The 20361-nt window shown below is 36.7% G+C and overlaps 1 protein-coding gene across 15 annotated transcripts in view; it reads right to left on the bottom strand.

The window, feature by feature from the left end:
- The window catches only part of PARD3 (par-3 family cell polarity regulator), a 766077-nt gene that overhangs the window by 228971 nt on the left and 516745 nt on the right, over positions 1–20361 (bottom strand). For 11 of the 15 annotated variants that reach the window (XM_053668872.1, XM_053668868.1, XM_053668865.1 and 8 more), the window contains one exon: positions 8910–9020. The exons of the other annotated variants lie outside the window; for them this stretch is intronic. In XM_053668872.1, the coding sequence (XP_053524847.1) occupies positions 8910–9020 (111 nt within the window). The remainder of the gene's footprint in view (positions 1–8909; positions 9021–20361) is intronic. 15 annotated transcript variants of the gene reach the window in all.

Here is a 20361-nt window from a genome sequence, read left to right on the forward strand (position 1 = left end):
CCTGGTGAACACCTAAGGCTCCACTCCTCATATGTAACAGGCGAGAACAGACCAAAACATGGCTCAAGAAGAACTCAAAGCCCCAAAGCCAATAACTCTAAGCAACCAAGAAATTGCCAACCTATCAGATGCACAGTTCAAAACACTGGTGATCAGGATGTTCACAGACTGGTTGATTTTAGTCACAAATTAGAGGAACAAATAAAGGCTGAACTAATTAAAATGCAGAGAAATGCACAGGAAACCAACAGTGATGGAAAGGAAACTGGGACTCAGATCAAGGGAGTGGACAACAAGGAAGAAAAAAATGACCAAACAGAAAAGGATGAAGAAACAAGAATTCAAAAAAATGAGGAGAGGCTTAGGAACCTCCAGGACATCTTTAAACATCCAAATTATAGGGGTACCAGAAGGGGAAGAGGAAGAGCCACAAGTGGAAAACTTATCTGAACAAATACTAAAAGAGAACTTCCCCAATCTGGCAAAGGAAATAGACTTCCAGGAAATCCAGGAAACTCAGAGAGTCCCAAAGAATTTGCACCCAAGGAGCAACACACCAAGGCACATCATAATTACATTAGCCAAGATTAAAATGAAGGAGAGAATCCTAGAAGCAGCAAGAGATAAGGGCACAATCACCTACAAAGGAGTTCCCATCAGACTGTCAACTGATTTCTCAAAAGAGACCTTACAGGCAAGAAGGGGCTGGAAAGAACTATTCCAAGTCATGAAATCCAAAGACCTACATCCAAGATTGATCTATCCAGCAAAGCTTTCATTTAGAATGGAAGGGACAGATAAAGTGCTTCTCAGATAAGATCAAATTCAAGAAGTTCATCATCACCAAGCCCTTATTATAGGAAATGTTAAAGGGACTTACCTAAGAAAAAGAAGATAAAAAAGATGAACAGTGAAAGGACAGCAAACTCACAGTTATTAACAACCACACCTACAACCAAAGCAAACTAGGAGGACAGCTAGATCAGGAGCAAAACCATAGAAATGAAGATCACATGGAGGGTTAGCAACAGGGGAGTGGGAGAAGGAGAAGGGGAGAGAAGGTACAGAAAATAAGTAGCATAGACAGTAGGTAGAAAATAGATAGGGGCAGGGCAAGACTAGTAAGGGAAATATAGAATCTAAAGAACTTGAGACATGTGGTCATAAACTAAAAGGGGGGAATGGTGGGGAAAGGGGTGTGCAGGGTGAAGGGGAATGAAGGGGGGAAAAAAAGAACTGTAATGGCATAATCAGTAAAATATATTTCAAAAAAAGAATCCTGAATATTAATTGACTATAAAGGTGAGGGTTTATTTGGGGCTCTCTATTCTGTTCCATTAATTTATGTGTCTGTTTACATGCCAGTACCATGCTTTTTTGATTGCTATGGCCTTATAGTATAATTTGATATTAGGTAGCACGATTCCTCCAACTTTGTTCTTTCTCAGGATCATTGTTGCTATGCAAGGCATTTTGTGGATCCATATAAATTTTTGAAATATTTGTTTGAGTTCTGTGAAATACATCACTGGAATCTTTATAAAAATTGTGTTGAATCTATACGTTGTTTTGAGTGATGTGGACATTTTAATGATGTTAATTATTCTTATCCATGAACAGGATATGTGCCTCCATTTCTTTGTATCTTCTTCAATTTCTTTCTTCAATGTCTTACAATCGTCTGAGTACAGGAATCTTACATCTTTCGTTAGGTTTATTCCTAGGTATTTTATTCTTTTTGAAGTAACTGTGAATGGGATTATTTTCTTAATTTCCCCTTCTGTTAGTTCATTACTGGCATATAAAAATACAAATGATTTCTGAATATTAATTTTGTATCCTGCTACTTTGCTGAATTCATTGATCAGTTCTAGTAGTTTCTTGGTGGAATCTTTGGGGTTATCTTTGTATAATATCATGTCACCTGCAAGTAAAGACAATTTTATTTTTTCCTTAAAGCAAGGACATTCAATGGGCTTGAGATAGTTTATTTAATAAATGGATCAGGGAAAATTGGACAGATAAGTGTAGAAAAATGAAACTAGACCACCTTCTTATACCACACACAAGAATAAATTCAAAATGATCAATGACTTAAATGTTAGACCTGAAATGATAAAAATCCTAGAAGAAAACATAAGCAGCAACGTCTGGAATATTGCTTTTAGCAATTTTTAATTGGCTATATCTCCCCAGGCAAGAGAAGTAAAAGAAAAAAAATAAACAAATGGGACTACATCAAACTAAAAAGGTTTTTGGCAGAGTGAAGGAAATCAAATCAACAAAATAAAAAGACAACTCATAGACTGGGAGAACATATTTGCTGATATATTTGATAAAGGGTTAATATCCAAAATTTATAAAGTACTTACAAAACTCAACACCAAAAAAACAAACAACCCAAGTAAAAAATGGGCCAAGGAATGAAACAGACATTTCACCAAAGAGGACATACAGATGGCAAATGGACATATGAAAAGATGTTCAACGTCACTAATCATCAGAGAAATGCAAATTAAAACCACAATAAGATATCTCACACCTGTCAGAATGGCTGTCATCAATAAATCAACAAACAACAAGTGCTGGCGAGGATGTGGAGAGAGGGGGAACCCTTTTGCACTGTTGGTGGGAATGCAGATTGGCGCAGCCACTGTGGAAAGCAGTATGGAGATACCTCAAAAAATTAAAAATGGATCTGCTTTTTGATCCAACAATCCCACTCCTGGGAATATATTTGAAGGGTCCCAAAACACTCATTTGAAAGAACATAAGCACCTCTATGTTCATAGCAGTGTTATTTACAATTGCCAAGAAATGGAGGCAGCCCAGGTGCCCATCAGTAGATGAGTGGATAAAATAAGCAGGAGACATTTACACAGTAGAATACTACTCAGCTGTAAAAAAAGAAGAAAGTTTTACCCTTCCCATCAGTATAAATGGACCTGGAAAACATTATGCTAAGTGAAATAAGCCAGACAGAGAAAGGCAATTACCATGTGATTTCACTCATATGTGAAATATAATGAACAAACTAAACTAACAAAACAGAGACAGACTCATAGATGGACCATACATGACAGCTAATGGAGGGTGGGGGAGGGTAGGGGCTGGAGGGATTGAGCAAAAATGAAAGAGGACTCATAGACAACGGGGTGGTAAATTGCTGGGGGGGGGTGAGGTACAAGGTGGATAGATGGCAACAGGAAAAATACATAAAGATTAAATTTATAAAAACTAGGAGTGAATTGTGGGTTAGAAGAATTTTAGTGGCAAAATACATAAATGATTTTCTTTCTTATATACTTTTATACCCGAATATCTTGCTTATTGTTATTTGACAAAAGGTACTTTGTAGCACAACCAAATAATTTTTCTGACATGTTATATGTTTTCATTCTTTGTGGAGAAAGTTATTTTAGGAAAGCAGTAATTGGCCAGGGGAGAAAATATTTTTGGTTACCTAATAAAAATAGCACAGTTTCTTAGGAAAACTCTTTAAAAAGACAGTGAGCATCTTGCAGTTGCGCCCATGTGGTTGCAGATGGTCTGTGCTGCACATAGGCTCCCTCTCCCCCGCCCTGTAACCCGAGGCCACAGATCACGTGCATTATGCAAAGTCATGGCTTTTTCAGAAAAGTCAGATGGTTGTGTAGCATTCATCCCATTTATCTCAGGCCAAACACCAACAATGAAAGAAGTAACTGATTAGACCCAAACTTAGCAAAATAATTAAATATATATATATATATATATATATATATATATATATATATATATTGTTTTAAGCACTTCATAAAGTCCTTCCTAGTTGCAAACGACAGAACTGTTCTGAGGTTTGAGTGGTCACAGACAGTTGCACTGACTGGTATTGCTGGGAAGCGTCACTATGGACTACTTCCCTAGCCCTGAAATTTAAACAATAATAATAGCAATAAGATTTTTAAAAGTTTTTACTAAGACTTAAAAAAAGCTAGCCAAGAATTTATCATTGGAAAGATAAATATTCACACCTTTTCATTTTGCTAAAAAAAAAAGTCTTTTCCATTATGGTAATGAAAATCCTTGAACCTGCAGAGAAAAATAATAGACAAAATAATGTAATATACTAAATAGAGAAATAAGGTTAATTTCTTTCCTGCTGTCACTAAATTCATACTTATAGTCTCTCTTCAGCTTGACATCAATTAATGACTGTAATTCCAGACCCTTGTCACAGTGTTCCCCACCCTTTCCTCTAATTAAGGTGGACGATGCACAATGAAGACAAAACAAGACTCTGTCCTCGTAGCATTTCTATTCATTAGGGTTTTTGCTCTTATAGTAAGTGGCTTTTATGGCTAACTGCAGTATAATAAGATGAAAATAACTTTCTTATGACTATGAAGTAAAGTGTTTAGATATACACCCCAAAAGATACAAAGCATGAGAATCACTACTAAATGACCAACTCCTCAGGATGAAAATTCAACAGTGTATTTAAATTGATGCATTATACCCAAAATACTTTAACCTCCTGAGCTTATGAAGCCTCTATACATAAAACTACCAATGTCACATTTTTTAAAACACCCTAAGAAACAGAAATTGACTATTGCGATAAAAAACATTTTACCCCAAAACTTGTACCGCCACCCAGAAACCTAATTCTGGAAACAAAGTTCCTCAATCTTTCCCCATAAGTACTTCCTGTCTCTAAAAATCAGTATTACAAAAATTCATCATATAAAACCTAAATTCATGGCAGAATAAAATTTAAACTACAAGACAACCAAAAAGAACAGTATACATAGATAATAATATCATCATAGATATCCCTTGCTAGGTAACTACAAAAATTTAAGCCAGTCAACATTATAAATCTCATTTAAAAGAAAGAGAATACATAAGATAAATATTACTTGGGTTGGGGAATGTGACCAGCTATCACAACTAATGTTTCATTTTCAGACCTTCTTCCCTTCTGTCTGCCCTTCCTGCCACTTATCCGTTAATAGTCAGGTTTAGTCTTGTTCCAGAAAATACTGTATTAAATTCTAAATTAAGTCAGAATAAAAATAGATATTAACTTTTCAAAGTTGTATGTGAAAAAAAATCTATTTAATAGAAGAAAATCAGAAAGGCAGAGACCAGTATGTTATAGTGGTAGTATTATAGATAAAACTTTTGTTTTTCTGTTTTAATTGTATGAGGTTTTTTCCAAGTTTTCTTCAGATTTAGAGTTAGAATAGATAGATGATGATAGATAGATAGATGATGATGATAGATAGATAGATAGATAGATAGATAGATAGATAGATAGATAGATAGACAGATGTTTTAAATAGGTGAGAGTCTCATGGGAAAGAGAAAATGGAAAGAGACAGATGGAACAGGATTAGGATTCACTAGCACACACAACAAAGTAGAGACTGGTCACAACACTGGCTCTAAACTTGCTCATGGTTCTCTGAAATAATCAACCGATTTCTACCACCAGTTGCCTGAGTGAGGGGGATAGACATAGCTGAACCAAGAGCCAGGGGTTGATTCTCTACTCCTTTTTGGTGACTCATAATGTATATTAACATAATAGGGTTTTGAGAAATAATGGAGCAAACAAATATGCATACACTGGTTTAACCAAGTATTTCTTAAACAAATTTGTACATGGAACCCTCTTCTGCTGCTGAACTTTTCTTGGGAAGCCATGCACCACACTGTTATACACCAACCATTAAAGTTTAAGTGGAGATATCACTGGAGGAAAAACACAAGAGACAAAATGTTATTTCTGACGCTTGGGCAACAGAGAAACCACCCCGTGCTTCATAATAGAAACCGAGTGAGTGGACCTGCAGTTACGCAGATCATCCCATTGCACATGTTCCATGTAGGGCTTGGAGCCCAGTCCGTTTGTGTAGCGGAAATGAGACAACAGGGACTCTGTCCTAGGCACCCCTGAAAGAGGAACTAGAAAGAGCCAACAAGCACTGAATTCATGTCAACTCCAAATTCATATATGACCATGCTGTAACCAAGGAATGTCAAGTTTTTTCTGTATGGAACCAGCCAAAATAACTTTGGAAATCATAGCTATAGTGGTAAACAATGTTACTAGATATGCTTCACTACTAATCGGCACTGAAGTAAAGACTGTGGAGAGAATATAATCAATGGCTTGTTTGTTTTTATCTTTTTTTCCAAAGTCTTTCCAAAGGAGATGCAGTTTCCGATATCAAAAGGAGATTTGCTAATGCAAACAAGCAGAATAGAAAGGATTTATAAAACAAGGCTTGCTCTATCAAAATCAGAACCACTATACACATTCCACTTATGTAATCCATGCATTCACTTTTATTATAGGACCCATGGGTTTAAATGCAACATACTTGTAAAAATTGTTATTGAAATACAAAGTATATTAGCTTTCTAAAATTATGAACTTAATCAATTTTTTAATGAACCATTCACTTGCTCCTTCACCCTATAAAATTTTTATTTTAGGTCTCCCATATGTTGTAAATTCATCATAATCTACCAAGCTCCCAGAATTACTGCACCTTTAGAGATACAGAGATACAGATTAAAAGCAAAACTAAGAAGTGAACTGTGCCCTAGGCACAGTTAGATACAAGTGAAACCATTATCTAAAAATCACTGTCTGTCTGAAATTATTTGATTGTGCATGATAAAAGTATTTTGGAAAATATTGATAGAATTCTACACTAAAACACAGCAGTCATCTTCAACTACCAAAAAAGGAATATTTAGAATATAAAAAATGGTGAAGGAAAGCTATCCCCTTTGGCTGGCATCACACAGAGGAGAAGTATAATGTTTCTTTCCACCAGTAGGATTGTTCTTTAACTAAATTACAGGTTTGCCTGTGGATAAATCTGAGTTCTTAAATTTACCTGATATATACTCTTCCTTTAAGGACAACAATGTCTTTCCAAATAGAAGTCTTTACTACCAAGCGATTAAATGCTATAGTTCACTAAGGAACACTGTGCTCCCCAGGTGAAAAACAGTGACTTTATTAAGCTGAAGAACCCAGATTGATGAGGGAGAGAGAGAGTCCTAGAAATCAAGAAAGGTGGAATGACTTTAAGAAAATAAAAATTAGGGATGTATTACAGAATTCTACCCCTGAAACCTATATAATTTTATTATCTATGTCACCCCAATAAATTCAATAAAAAACAAAATAGAAAATAAAAGTTGGAAAAGAACCATAAGTACAAACCCAGACTTGTACCATAGATTAAAAGCCCATATTTCCCCCACTTTTATATTTTATACTTTGAAAACCTACAGAGTATCCCACCAAAAAAAGAAACCTCTGAAGTATTGGAGCAATAGGAAACATCCAAATATTAACTGCTTTTAAAGAAAATTGTGGTAGGATACCCTTTTTGGTTCATCCATTGTTTGTACGAGTAGCCCAATTCTACAATTGTAGTAGACTTGTCAAGATGCTGGGCTATAATCCTAGCTATGGATAGTATTTTACTTTATAACTTTGATGAAGGCACCAGAAACTCCCTTATAACCCAGATTATTTGAGATTAAAAAAGACATAGTATCTGGTGTTGTGGCAGCTGGGGAAATGAGACATAATGACAGAAGAGCTCACTGCAAGCCTGTGAACTCCCACAACCAAAGTGTGACATGGCCTTTCTCATCCCCTGGGGATTACAAGAAAAAATTCTCATCACTTAATAAAAAAATGGTTTTCAAATGTCTGCTGAAAGTAACTCTTCAGTCATTTCATTAGTCTTTGGGTTCTCAACATGGAATAATTCAACAATAGATATATAGGGGTTCAGAACCAGTCTCTCCAGAATGTGCCACTTTGGCATGCAGATTATTTTGAGCTAAGGACAACTGAGGCCCCCCAAATTTAGGAAACCCTGCACATCCCCCTTAACTTCCTAAAAGAATTTAGGTACAGGGTTTGGTCCAAGGTTTGGTGAACACAAGTGTCACCAGAAATAACTGAAGAATATGAGCCAGATGTGGAAAACTGGGTGGAAAAAAATCCTCTCTGTTTCCCCTTGTCTCTGATTGGTGCAGGAGAAATTCGTTTACCAAACATTTGCTTTTCCACCTTCCAGTAAACTGTTTTCCTCCCCTTTGATGTCCCAGACACCTATCCCTTCTCCTTTATTCAGAATAGCACACAAACCTTGATCACCTGAGTGCTTGGGGCCTCGTATCCTTATGTAGCCCCCATACTTATGGAATTAAATTTTACTCTCTCCTGTTAATCTGCCTTATGTCAATTTAATTCTTCAACTAGCCAGAAGAACCTAGGAAGACATAGGAGAAAATTTTCCTTCCTACCAATAACAATCTTTCTGGAAGAGATGGAATAAAATCTAAGTAAAAAATGTTACAAAACTAGAGGAGAGTAATATAGAGGGATAAGACAGAAATAAGTCTCGGGTTTGAAAGCAACACAACACAGTAAAAATTAACAGCCTCCTCAATTCTTATTGTAAGTCAAAATATTTTAAATGATATAAAAATTCAAATAGTTTTATTTCAAGATAAGTATTTCTTTAAAATTATTATAACATACTATATACTCAAAGATGAATGAGACAAGGTTCTAAATATTTCTTTGAGATTTTAAAAGTGATCATAAATTCAGTTTTAATTTATGCATCCAATGCCTTACTATCTCCTCTGCAAAATATCTTAACTACATCAATAAAATTCATTTTAATGCCTCAAATAAATGTAAGGTTTTTCTTTTAATCTTTCTTTATGTTGTATTCATTCCATAACCATCAGTATTTGGATTCACAGAGAAAAAATAAAAATCAATTAAATGCAAATTCTTTATATGTAAAAAATATGAAAGAATAGAAAGAAAAAAGAGCCTCTGTCTAATGAGGTTAAATCACATAACTGAAGTCTACCTCTCCTGCTCCTGCTTCATTCGTATTCTCTCCTCTTCTGAAGTAAGGGTGTCCTGTATTTTTATTTTACTCGTTTTCTCAATCTTGTCATCTTTTCGATGTTTGCCAAACCTGTTGACAACAAAAAATTCTAACTTGTCAATATATACAGAATGAGTTCTCCTCTTGTGATAAAGACATATGTACCCAAGGAAATGTGAGCTCCTTCAAAATAAGGGCCAAAACACATCCTACAGTTCCCTAGTTTTGCACAGTATGAATATGTTTAACTGAATTACTTTATTCCCTTTTAATTAAAACTTTCCAGGCAAAATCCTTTTGGAAAATGGACTCGATACCCATTTTTTTTTACAAAAAACAAACAAACAAACAGTGACACAATAACAGAAACCTTGAGTTCATCCTTATTAAACAAATAATTAATCAATGTGTAGAACTGAGAGCCAAACACCTTAGATGCTGGAGGGTTAAAGTCTTCACTGGAGTGGGTTTCTATTCAGACTGAGAAATGATAACTGACAGTCACTGGCTTTATAACTTCTCCATGAACAACTATGCTTTATTTTCACAGTCAGGTATATAGAAAACACTCATCATAGTTTAAAAACTGACAAGGCCATTTTTGCCAGGTTTCAAGTACAAAGGATAATTTACAGTGCTATACTTTTAGCTTATAAAATTGAAAGCTTTACTATTCCTAAATCTGATGGAAAGCAATTGTCGAAAATAGACTCTTTGACTTGGAAATTTATCACTCATAAAAAACAAACACATGCATGATACAAAAGCAGTCCACACAAACTTCCACAGGTGGACATTGAACTTGAGGCTAAGAAAACACTAACAGTACCTTCTACATCAAAAATATCTCAGAAACTTCAGACTTGGTATTAAATTTTTTTCCTACTCTGTTATTTTCTCCATAAAAGGCCATGTTGTCTAGAGTTCATGCACTACATATCCTCAAATAATCTTCATCTATAGTGATTTGGTCACCAGATGTTTCAGAAAAGAAATATTTTATAAACAGTTACTCAGCTAAGCATTCATAAATACATAATGTATGCCGAGTACTTCTATCCGAGGTCAAAGTAGAAACTTGGCTTTTGGTGACAATTATATGACAGAGCGATAAAAGAGTAGGTTCAAAGTTGAAATGAAAGAGAGAAAATTACTTCAATTAGTGGCTTGGTTAGTAGCATAGGTCATTATTTTATTAACACAAATCTGATGTCAAATACTGGCCAGCATATGAAGTGTGCATGGGAATATATCATCTGTTAAAGTGAAACAGTATCATGTCTGGAGAGGCACATAAGGAAGAAAAAGTATCCTTAAAGTATTCGTAGTAAAATGTTTACTAGTGAAAGTTTAAATAGTGAAATTAAACACTAACACCACCATTACTTTAAAAATTATGTATATTACTAACAGCATTCAAAACAGGCTGTAAAATTAACTTCTATAAAGCAAGTCTACCCTTAAATTTCAATGTTACTTAGAAATTGTAAGATAATTTCAATTGGCAAAAAGGACAAAAAAGGGAAAAAGGAAATAATCCCCAAGAACTTAAGTCCAGCATCTGACCATTTCACACAAGGGATGAAATACATATAATGCTTTTAAAACTATTAAACACAAAACATGAAAAATAAATATTTTCTCTTGCCCAATTTTTGTTATATTAATAATGCTTAAATTTAAGCATAGTAATTGAGTTTAGAGAATGAATTAAAAAGTGAAAGAACAAACGTGCAATATATTGGAAAAAAAATGGATACATCTCAGTAGAAGCCAACATCTAAAACATAATGTTTATCCATTTAACAAAAATTTATTGAGCATCTACAGAGCATTAAATATAAAACCTTTATTTTTAAAAAGAAGTTCAGGGTAGAGGACAGATTAACTTGAGTGTCATCAGCATGCAGACTGCACTTAAAGCCCATGTGAATTCCCATCCTAAACATTCTGGACCAATGGGCCACCTGGAAATATAAAATGTATTCAATTCTCACTTTAAGAAAAGTATAAGTTAAAATCTTAATACATGATATTTATTTATAATTAGGTACTCCTAAAGGTAAAACATTTTAAGCATTTACTTTTTCAGTTCATAAATGTTCTTCAAATGATACAATGCTGCCAATACTAACTTATTTTGTTTTTAAAGACATTATGCCAGTTCACATTCTGGACTACACACAGTCACCCTATGTCATACTTGAGGAACACTGGTTACTGACACAAGATATGTTCTAATCTGTAGCAATAGTGCAGTTCAGTCTTATAGGATGATCATGTATATATGCCCTTCGAGTTAATAATAAAAGGAATAAGTGAAAGTGATTTTTATATATTTCAAAACAGTTTAGATATTTTCAGCTCTCAACCTAACAATGAGTTTAATTAGCTATATTAAATCTTTTTGTAAAATGGTCTTGGTCCTACTACTTTGTAAAAAAATTTTTCATTTTATATCTAAGTCTACCGATTTCCAGCTTTTTATCTTAAGCACACAAGATTAAAAAGAAAAAGAGAGGATAGAATCCTAACTCATATTTAAGAACTACATTTTTCTCATTGTAATGAAATTAAAGTATTAGTTTCCTAGACTATTCCCTAATCTATTTGATTATTTATAAGTTACCAAACTGTTACAGTATATTTTCCTTTTGTAAATTATAGATTCAATTATTGTATGAAAAAGTAAAGAAATCACAGATAAAATGTGGACTAGCATTGGAACATTTTCCTATTACTTGCTTTAGTTAATAAATTATGTGATTTCTTTAAGGTACACTATAATATCATGGCTGCAGACTAAGTAAACAAAGTATACCAACCATTCTAAAAATAAAAAACAAAAATTAAGTAGCTAAACCCTAATTCACTGTATTTCCCAATATATTCTAGCATTCTTCTTAATTTATAGTTGCTTAACTCTTCCCCAAAGGTGGGGAGGGGCATGAAAAATTTCAGCTACACTACTCAAAAAGTTACTTTCACAGCTAGAATCAGTAACCAACCTATGAAGACAATCATTTAATACCAGGTGCTTAAAAACTTGGAAGGTATCAGTTACATTTATTTTCTCTTCTAAAAGCCACTGAAGAATTTCAAATGGGTTACTTTCTAAGGAACAGCATAGCAGAAAAAATTCTGAACTAATAGTAGGTCTGGAAAGCAAATATGTCCTGGAGAATGGATTTTCTGAACTGCCTCCTGACTAACCCACACAAATGTTTACATGGGAAACTGTCATCTGGCAGTTACGATGCCGAAATTGGAAGTGCCCACATACGCCTCACAACCTTTTAAAAAAGTAGGAGAAAAAACCCTGGTGGGGCTGGCTCAGTGGGTTGGAGCATCATCCCATAGACCAAAACGGTTGAGGTTCGATCCCTAGTCAGGGCACGCACTAGAGGCAACTGATGGATGTTTCTCCCTCACATCCATGTTTCTCTCTCCCGTCCTTTCTCCTTACCGCTCTCTCTAACATTAGCGAAGCATGTCCTCGGGTAAGGGTTAAAAATAAATCCCTGCTCTCATGAAGCTTATGTTGTAGGACAATGAGACTGAGAGTAAAAACAGAGAAAGAAAGAAAGAAGACAAAGAAAAACAGAAAGCTTGAGAAAAAGTTGATGGGACTGCTGCATGGAAATAGGAGGGTCACTGAAAAATGTCAAAAAGGCACTGAAGATTCATTCACAGAAAGTTCCAGATGAGCCATGTCTCATCAGAACATAATTGATTATAGCATACCTTAACCACATGGCTTTCTTCATAGAGAATACAGCAATGTTTTATTCAGTCAAAGAAATCTCAAAGCCATTTGCTAAAGGGGTTGTATTGTGATGTCTCGCAAGTGTGATAACTGCCATCCACCAGGCCAGCCACACGCATGGTTACAGTGAAGAACGAGGGGCAAACCATGCTTGGGCACACAGGGAAGCCAAAGCAAACACCACAGCAGCAAAGGCCTGTGACCAAACTCTAGTCTTTTTATACAGATAGAACTGTCATCAAAAGTGAACTATGAGTAAGAGTTGCATGCTAAACCATCATTTCGGTTTTTAGTAAACCTAATTCTTTCTGCAGTATAAATGATATAGAAATGTTTTACTATATTTTATACTAACAAAATCAAAGGTATTTAGGAAAAATATGCTGAATTAAAAAAATACAACTGGTTGTATAATGAAAGGGCTTTTTTAAATACCATAGTTAAAAACAAAACACAGTAAAAAGAAAATTTTAAAAACCTGCTGCCATGTTTAAAAATAGATGAACAGAATATCTAGAACCAATTATCTTATACACTTTGTGGACTAATATTTAAAATTAAGATTTTCTTTAGCCCTGGCTGGTGTAGCTCAGTGGATTGAGTGCAGGCCTGCAAACCACACAATCGTGGTTCAATTCCCAGCCAGGGCACATGCCTGGGTTGCAGGCCAGTTCCCAGCAGGGGACACATGAGAAGCAACCATACATTGATATTTCTCTCCTTCTCTCCTTCCCATCTTCTCTAAAGATAAATAAATAAAATCTTTTTAAAAAGTCACCCCAAACTAAACAGCAACATGAAAAAAAAAAAGATTTTCTTCAATAAAAAAATACAAACTCACTGAAATGTCACCTAGTCTGGTATTACCAAGGTCTTCATATGTAAGAAGGACTTTTCTAGAATATTTGTCTTACTTCTTTTTCCTGTGGAATTTTTAAACTCATATTTTTATTGTATTTTGCCAGTTCTTTTTTAAAAATTTTTATTTTATTGATTATGCCATTACAGTTGTTCTATTCCCCCCTTCATTCCCTCCACCCTGCACCCCCACCCCCACCATCTCCCCCCTTTAGTTCATGTCCATGCATCTCAAGTTCTTTAGATTCTATATTTCCCCTACTATTCTTGTCCTCCCCCTATCTATTTTCTACCTACCATCTATGCTACTTATTTTCTGTATCTTTTACCCCCTTCTCCTTCTCCCACTCCCCTGTTGCTAACCCTCCATGAGATCTTCATTTCTATGGTTCTGCTCCTGATCTAGCTGTCCTCTTAGTTTGCTTTGGTTGTAGGTGTGGTTGTTAAAAACTCTGAGTTTGCTGTTCTTTCACTGTTCATCTTTTTTATCTTCTTCTTTTTCTTAGATAAGTCCCTTTAACATTTCATATAATAAGGGCTTGGTGATGATGATGAACTTGAATTTGGTCTTATCTGAGAAGCACTTTATCTGTCCCTTCCATTCTAAATGAAAGCTTTGCTGGATAGAGCAATCTTGGATGTAGGTCTTTGGATTTCATGACTTGGAATAGTTCTTTCCAGCCCCTTCTTGCCTATAAGGTCTCTTTTGAGAAATCAGCTGACAGTCTAATGGGAACTCCTTTGTAGGTGACTGTCCCCTTAGCTCTTGCTGCTTCTAGGATTCTCTCCTTGGTTTTAATCTTGGCTAATGTAATTATGATGTGCCTTGGTGGGTTCCTCCTTGGGTGCAACTTCTTTGGGACTCTCTGAGCTTCCTGGATTTCCTGGAAGTCTATTTCCTTTGCCAGACTGGGGAAATTCTCCTTTATTATTTGTTCAAATAAGTTTTCCACTGGTGGCTGTTCCTTTCCCCCTTCCACTACCCCCATAATTAATATGGTGGAGCGTTTAATGATGTCCTGGAGGTTCCTAAGTCTCTCCTCATTTTTTTGAATTTTTGTTTCTTCATATTTTCCTGTTTGGTCATTTTTTCCTTCCTTCTGGCTCACTCTCTTGATTTGAGACCCAGTTTCCTCTTCATCACTATTGGTTTCCTGTGCAATTCCCTTCATTTCAATTAGTTTAGCCTTCATATGTTCCTCTAATTTGTGGCTAAAATCAACCAGTTCTGTGAGCATCCTGATGACCAGTATTTTGAACTGTGCATCTGAAAGTTTTGCTATTTCTTCGTCACTTAGAATTATGGGCTCTGGGGCTTTGAGATCTTCTTGAGCCATTTTTGGTCTGTTCGAGCCCGTTAAGTATGCAGAGCAGAGCCTTAGGGGTGGGGCAGGGCCACCAGGGTGAGGTCGCAGGGTTGTGACTCCTTATGTGGGGGCGGGGTCAGAGCGGGGAAATGGCGGCCCTCTCTGCTTCCGCCTGCCACTGGGGCCCGCTGGGGCCTGCTTGGTCCCGTCTCACTGCCCACTCCCTCGCCGGTCTATCTGCACAGGAATGCTGCACCACAGTCAACGCGCTGCCCAGCGCCCTGGCTGGATCCGCAGGTCACTCACTGGGTCCGCCCTTTGCAACCCCAGGCCTGGGATCTGGGATCCGCGTGCCTGAGTCCGTCTGACCGAGTTTTCCTGTGCAACCCCGCTCCACCAGCTGCTAGTTTCACCCCTCTTACCGGTCAGGCTGAAGAATTTGTTGTTATCAGACTTCCGAAAAGTTCAATTTTCTGTGTTCTGGCTGTGTTTTCTGTTGCTAATATTTTGTTATCTCTAAACTTGGTTGTGTGAGAAAGCACAACGTCTCCACCTATGCCTCCATCTTAGCGGAAGTCCTTTGCCATTTCTATTTAGTCCCCTAATGCCCACCTACCCCTTGAAATCACCACATTGTTGTCCACGTTCATAAGCCCTTTTTCCTTTTTGCTCAATTCCCCCGCCTTAGCTGTCATCCTGCTCTCTATCCATGAGTCTTTCTCTATTTTGCTTGTTGGTTCAGTTTGTTCATTAAACTGCACATAAGGTATGATAATCAAAATACCCTGGTACTGGCATAAAAACAGACACACAGATGAATGGAACAGAATAGGGAGCCCAGAAATAAACCCACACCTTTATAGTCAATTAGTATTCAACAGAGGAAGCAAGCATATACAATGGGCTACAGATAGTTTATTCAATAAATGGTGCTGGGAAAATTGGACAGATATGTGCAGAAAAATGAAGCTAGATCACCTTCTTATACCATATATAAGAATAAATTCAAAATGGATTAAAGATTTAAATGTTAGGCTCGATACCATAAAAATCATAGAAGAAAACAGGTAAGAAAATCTCAGACACTGTTTTACTTTTTACTCTCAGACATAAAGGTTAAAAGATATTGCTTGGCTAAGGAAGGGAACTGAATGGGTCGACTGAGAATTCAGTGTCAGCTACCAGAAGCCATCTATCCTCCCCCAATGTCCAGCTCCTGCACTGGCGAGGCCAGTACAGTGAGGGAACTCCATATCATACTGCTCTGAGTGATATCCCTTCTTTCCTCACATTTGAACATCACGTGATTCAATCATTTCCTTTCTCCATGATTTTCTTTTACCTCTTCCTGGAACCTTCCAGTTGCTTCTGCTGCACACATGTGTGTGTGTATGGCTGTTATGTTAACCCATCTTTGACTACTGTCTGTTGTGATAATGCTGTTGTTTGCCCTAAAGATCCTTGAGATACAAGCTGCCCAGTGATCTGAGTTCAAGATCCTGTACAGCAAAATCACATACTCTGTACTGTGTCCTGCCTGAGTCCCAACCCCTCTGCATGCCTTGGGAGCACACTGTTCACTCAAATCAAAGCAGTATCATGAGCCTTTAATGTCATTCTCCTTTGATCTTTTGAGTCATATAGTTGTCATAAGTGGCTTCTGACCCAAGTTTCTCTAGAAAATCTTACTCAGTTGATTCTGGTGCAGTCTTGTTCCACATTCCTGGTATGAGCTTTCACTCCCCTCAACCCATCGTTCTCATCTATCTCTAACACAGTGATGAACTTATTTTGTCTTAAATCCCTAAAAGATAACTACTCTAAATTTTATGTAAAGAAAAAAAAACCTAGCCACGTATCTTTGTAGCTTGTTCTATTGCACTTATCTCCATGCAGACTAAAGGTATATGTGCATGTTTCTAAAAATCAGAGTCTAGAGGTTAGTCACCTTGGCCAGTGTCTTTAACAGACAGGGAAATGAGGCCCAGGAGGCATACAAGTGCCCAAAGTCACAATGTGAGCTACAGATAGCATTCAGGTCACCTCATGGCTAGTGTAAGATATCTCAGTGGCTCTGAACTTGGATACTCCTAGAGAAAATGAAATTCCCAGATCTGTTAAGTTCACTTTCTGTAAATCCTGAGATACCTGTTGAATGCTCTTTTGCTTATTTAATTATACTTCACTAGAACATACTAAATTCTTATTATGGACTTGATCTCACTCTTTCCCACAGACAGTGAGTGTTATCATCCTCCCATTTAGGGGCCACCTCAGGGAGCAGAGGGGAATTTAGTGATTTACCAGATCAAACAGTGAGAAGTCACAAAGATAGATTTCAGATCCAAGATTGTCTTTACCACACCCAGCCACCTCAAAACTTTTAAGGAACCAAAGATAGTCAGCTACTCTATTCTTTTTACTGAGAGCAGATAGTTAAAACATCTTCGTTGACATAAAAGAAATAGATATTGCACTGCCTGCAGCAATGAGGTACAGGGGACATTGTTCTCAACTGGAACTGTCTATAAAGTCCAGGGACTTGAACACAACTGACCCTAACCATCAGAAAGAGTAGTAAACATTGCCCACAAACCCCTTTCCAAACATCACCAATGTTTTAAATGCAATGACATTCCAAAAGTCAAAACTGTCCTTTCTGACATATGCAAGTTCTCCAAGGCAACAGCGGAAACATGTCAAACTGCCCAACCGAATCACAGAACAAAAGAACAAGAATCCACCACATGCACTTATCTTTCATAATGATGTACTCGTGGATTCTGGCCCTATTTTTTATGTGTGTGTGTGTTCCTCGGTCTCCATCTTATAAACGAGAAATAGAAAAAACTCAGTCATCTCTAATATGTTCTTCCTATATCAGATCTTACATATTTTAGAAACATTTTAAGAAACCTACACCATGATAGCATGCTAATTTGCTCAGCAGTAGATTGTGGCAATGCTGAATGAATCAGGGAAGATCAGACTGATTATAAAAAGCAGAAAGCTCCTATTTAGGCAAAAAAAAAAATATCTTGGTAATCAACAATAATGAGGATGGAGCCTTGAAAAAAGGTACATGACAACTTGCTAGTACTTTTGCAAAAAAGGATGCGGCTTTATGTTGAGGTGGAGTTTAGCAGGGGTTCTCTTTAAAAGGAAATTCACAAACTTGAGGATCATTATTTGATTGTGTGCAGTTTTCATCAGTGCCAGTCTGATTAGATTTAATAAACAAATTTGTGTTGCCTGGCATCCAGGGAAAAAGAAGTGACTTTTTCTAAAGAAAAAATAGCTACTACTGAGCCAAACTAGAATAGCCTTCGGATGTACAACACACACTCAATGAGCAACACATCCTTCTCAGGACTCCCACTCAATGACCTTCTAAGAGCACGTGTCCTCGTGCACCCTGTGTCATCTAACTAAGGGTGTGCTGACATGCCTCGCAACCCTCCATTTCAGGAGCCCTAGAAAGCCACGGAACAAGGGAATATTAAACAACAATTAAACCAAACCACACGTTATCAGTTTTGTCTTTACAGGAATCATGGTAAACTCCAAACATCTTAAAAACGGAACAAAACAAAACCAAACACATGCACACACACACAAACTGGGATCAGGCATGATGACTTAAGGAAAAAAAAACGCAAGCAAACACAGTCATCCTTCAAAACACAAGATAAATGCCTAAATAATTCTAAAAATAACATTTATAATCTATACTTAGAGCTATTCAAGTAAAATGACAGAAAATGAGTATCGGTATATCTTAATTATGCTGTTCCAGGTTTTCAGGCATTGGCCAGCTCAGAGATACATGACATACTTTCTGTACAAACACATTCCCTCTTTGTGAAAGGGGTCGATTAGTAATTACTGCTCCATACGGGACTTTTATAAGGCTTGGTATACCCTATTTTTTTCAAAGCATACCCACATAAATAATCAAACCACACTAATAATCCCTGAAAAGCCAAATGTGCAAATGTAAGTAAATATGCAAATTGTTTTTGTTTCCCCTCTACTCTGACTTTATAATAAATATTGTATATAAAATTAAATACATACACACATTTAAACACAGTAAAAACAATACATAACTGATTATTTGAATGTTTAATTTAACATTGAAATGAGCCATGTCCACTTAAAATGAAGTCGAGAGTGCCTTTCACACAACTACTTCTCTGGCATCTTCCTTCACTACTATACTCCTAATTCTTGCTCTGTTCGTTTTAATACATTATTGTTTCATAACACAATACTACAAATTGCAAATTACACTTGGCTCAAGGAATGATTATGAAAAATACTATCACTGCTGCCTTTGCTCAAATAACTCTGATAATAATGAGAGATTGATTGAGCTCTAAGGAGTCCAAGTAATGAGAAGGGTCAATTTGAACATTTCTATTAAGCTTCTTTTGTTAAACCCAACACTCTGCCAGGTCAGAGGCAAATAATCATACCCTGCATCTGGTTACCATGGTTTTCCCTTTTCTAAAGCATCAGAACAATTTAGTAAGTCGTCCTGGCCCAAAGGCAGACCCTGTGAGAAATGCTAACAAGGCCTAAGTCAAAAAACACATCTATTTAAAGGGCAGTTGAAAGGGAAAAAAAGTAAAAAGGTAGAAAAATATTTTACTTCAGCGTCTGTCCTATTGGGACAAAGATTCAAGGGTATTTAGTAGTGAAGATTTCTGACAATTTCTGTTATAGTTGCCAATCTGATACCCAAATTGGTCTCCTGGTTGTAAATGCTTATGAGGTAATACAAACACGTGCATAACTTATGGGTACCTTTTTTGAGTTACAAACATTCACCCTCAATTAAATACACATTGAGATTCAAATTCAATGTTCTAACTACTGATAGAAGACCTACTCAGCAGGTATAGCTTAAATATGATCTTATGCTTACATGTCTCCAAAGCAATGGAAGTGACAAAAACAGGCGGAATATAGTCACTGAAGTGTGGGACGTGAGGGCACAGACCTTTTGTAAAGCTCCTGGAAACTCTGAATGATTAAAATTTCCCCAAAGATCTCATTATCTGTAAAGTTAAGGTGTTAGTCAGCACTTTTGTCTGTAGATGACAGGAAACAGTTTCCTGTGGAATGTTCTCTACAGAGTAACTTAAGATGCAGACTGCAGTGGTTTATCTTTCAGTTGCTTTGCATATTGGGCTCTGGGGCAAACTGCCAAGAGTGTGAGGCTGCCCCTAATTCTTAGAGCTGAAAGCAGCATCCTGCAGAGGCTGCAGGTCCCCGCCCCCACCTCCAGACCAAGCTCCTGTCTGCCTGAGCCTTCAAAAAAAAAGCAGGGACTAAGTGTTTGGCTAAATTCAGTGTTCCTGCAGCACACCTGGGTCCTGGTAAGTCTGACACATGGAGAAGATGATTATGTGGCTCCAGATACAGCAGTTGCTCTTTGCCAGAAAAGATTCTTTGTGCCTCTGTGCTGCAGTTTTACTCTACCAGGATGCACAGC

This window comes from Artibeus jamaicensis, unplaced genomic scaffold (genome assembly GCF_021234435.1).
Source record: "Artibeus jamaicensis isolate MK-2021 breed Jamaican fruit bat unplaced genomic scaffold, CSHL_Jam_final contig_515, whole genome shotgun sequence".
Classification (NCBI taxonomy): Eukaryota; Metazoa; Chordata; class Mammalia; order Chiroptera; family Phyllostomidae; genus Artibeus; species Artibeus jamaicensis.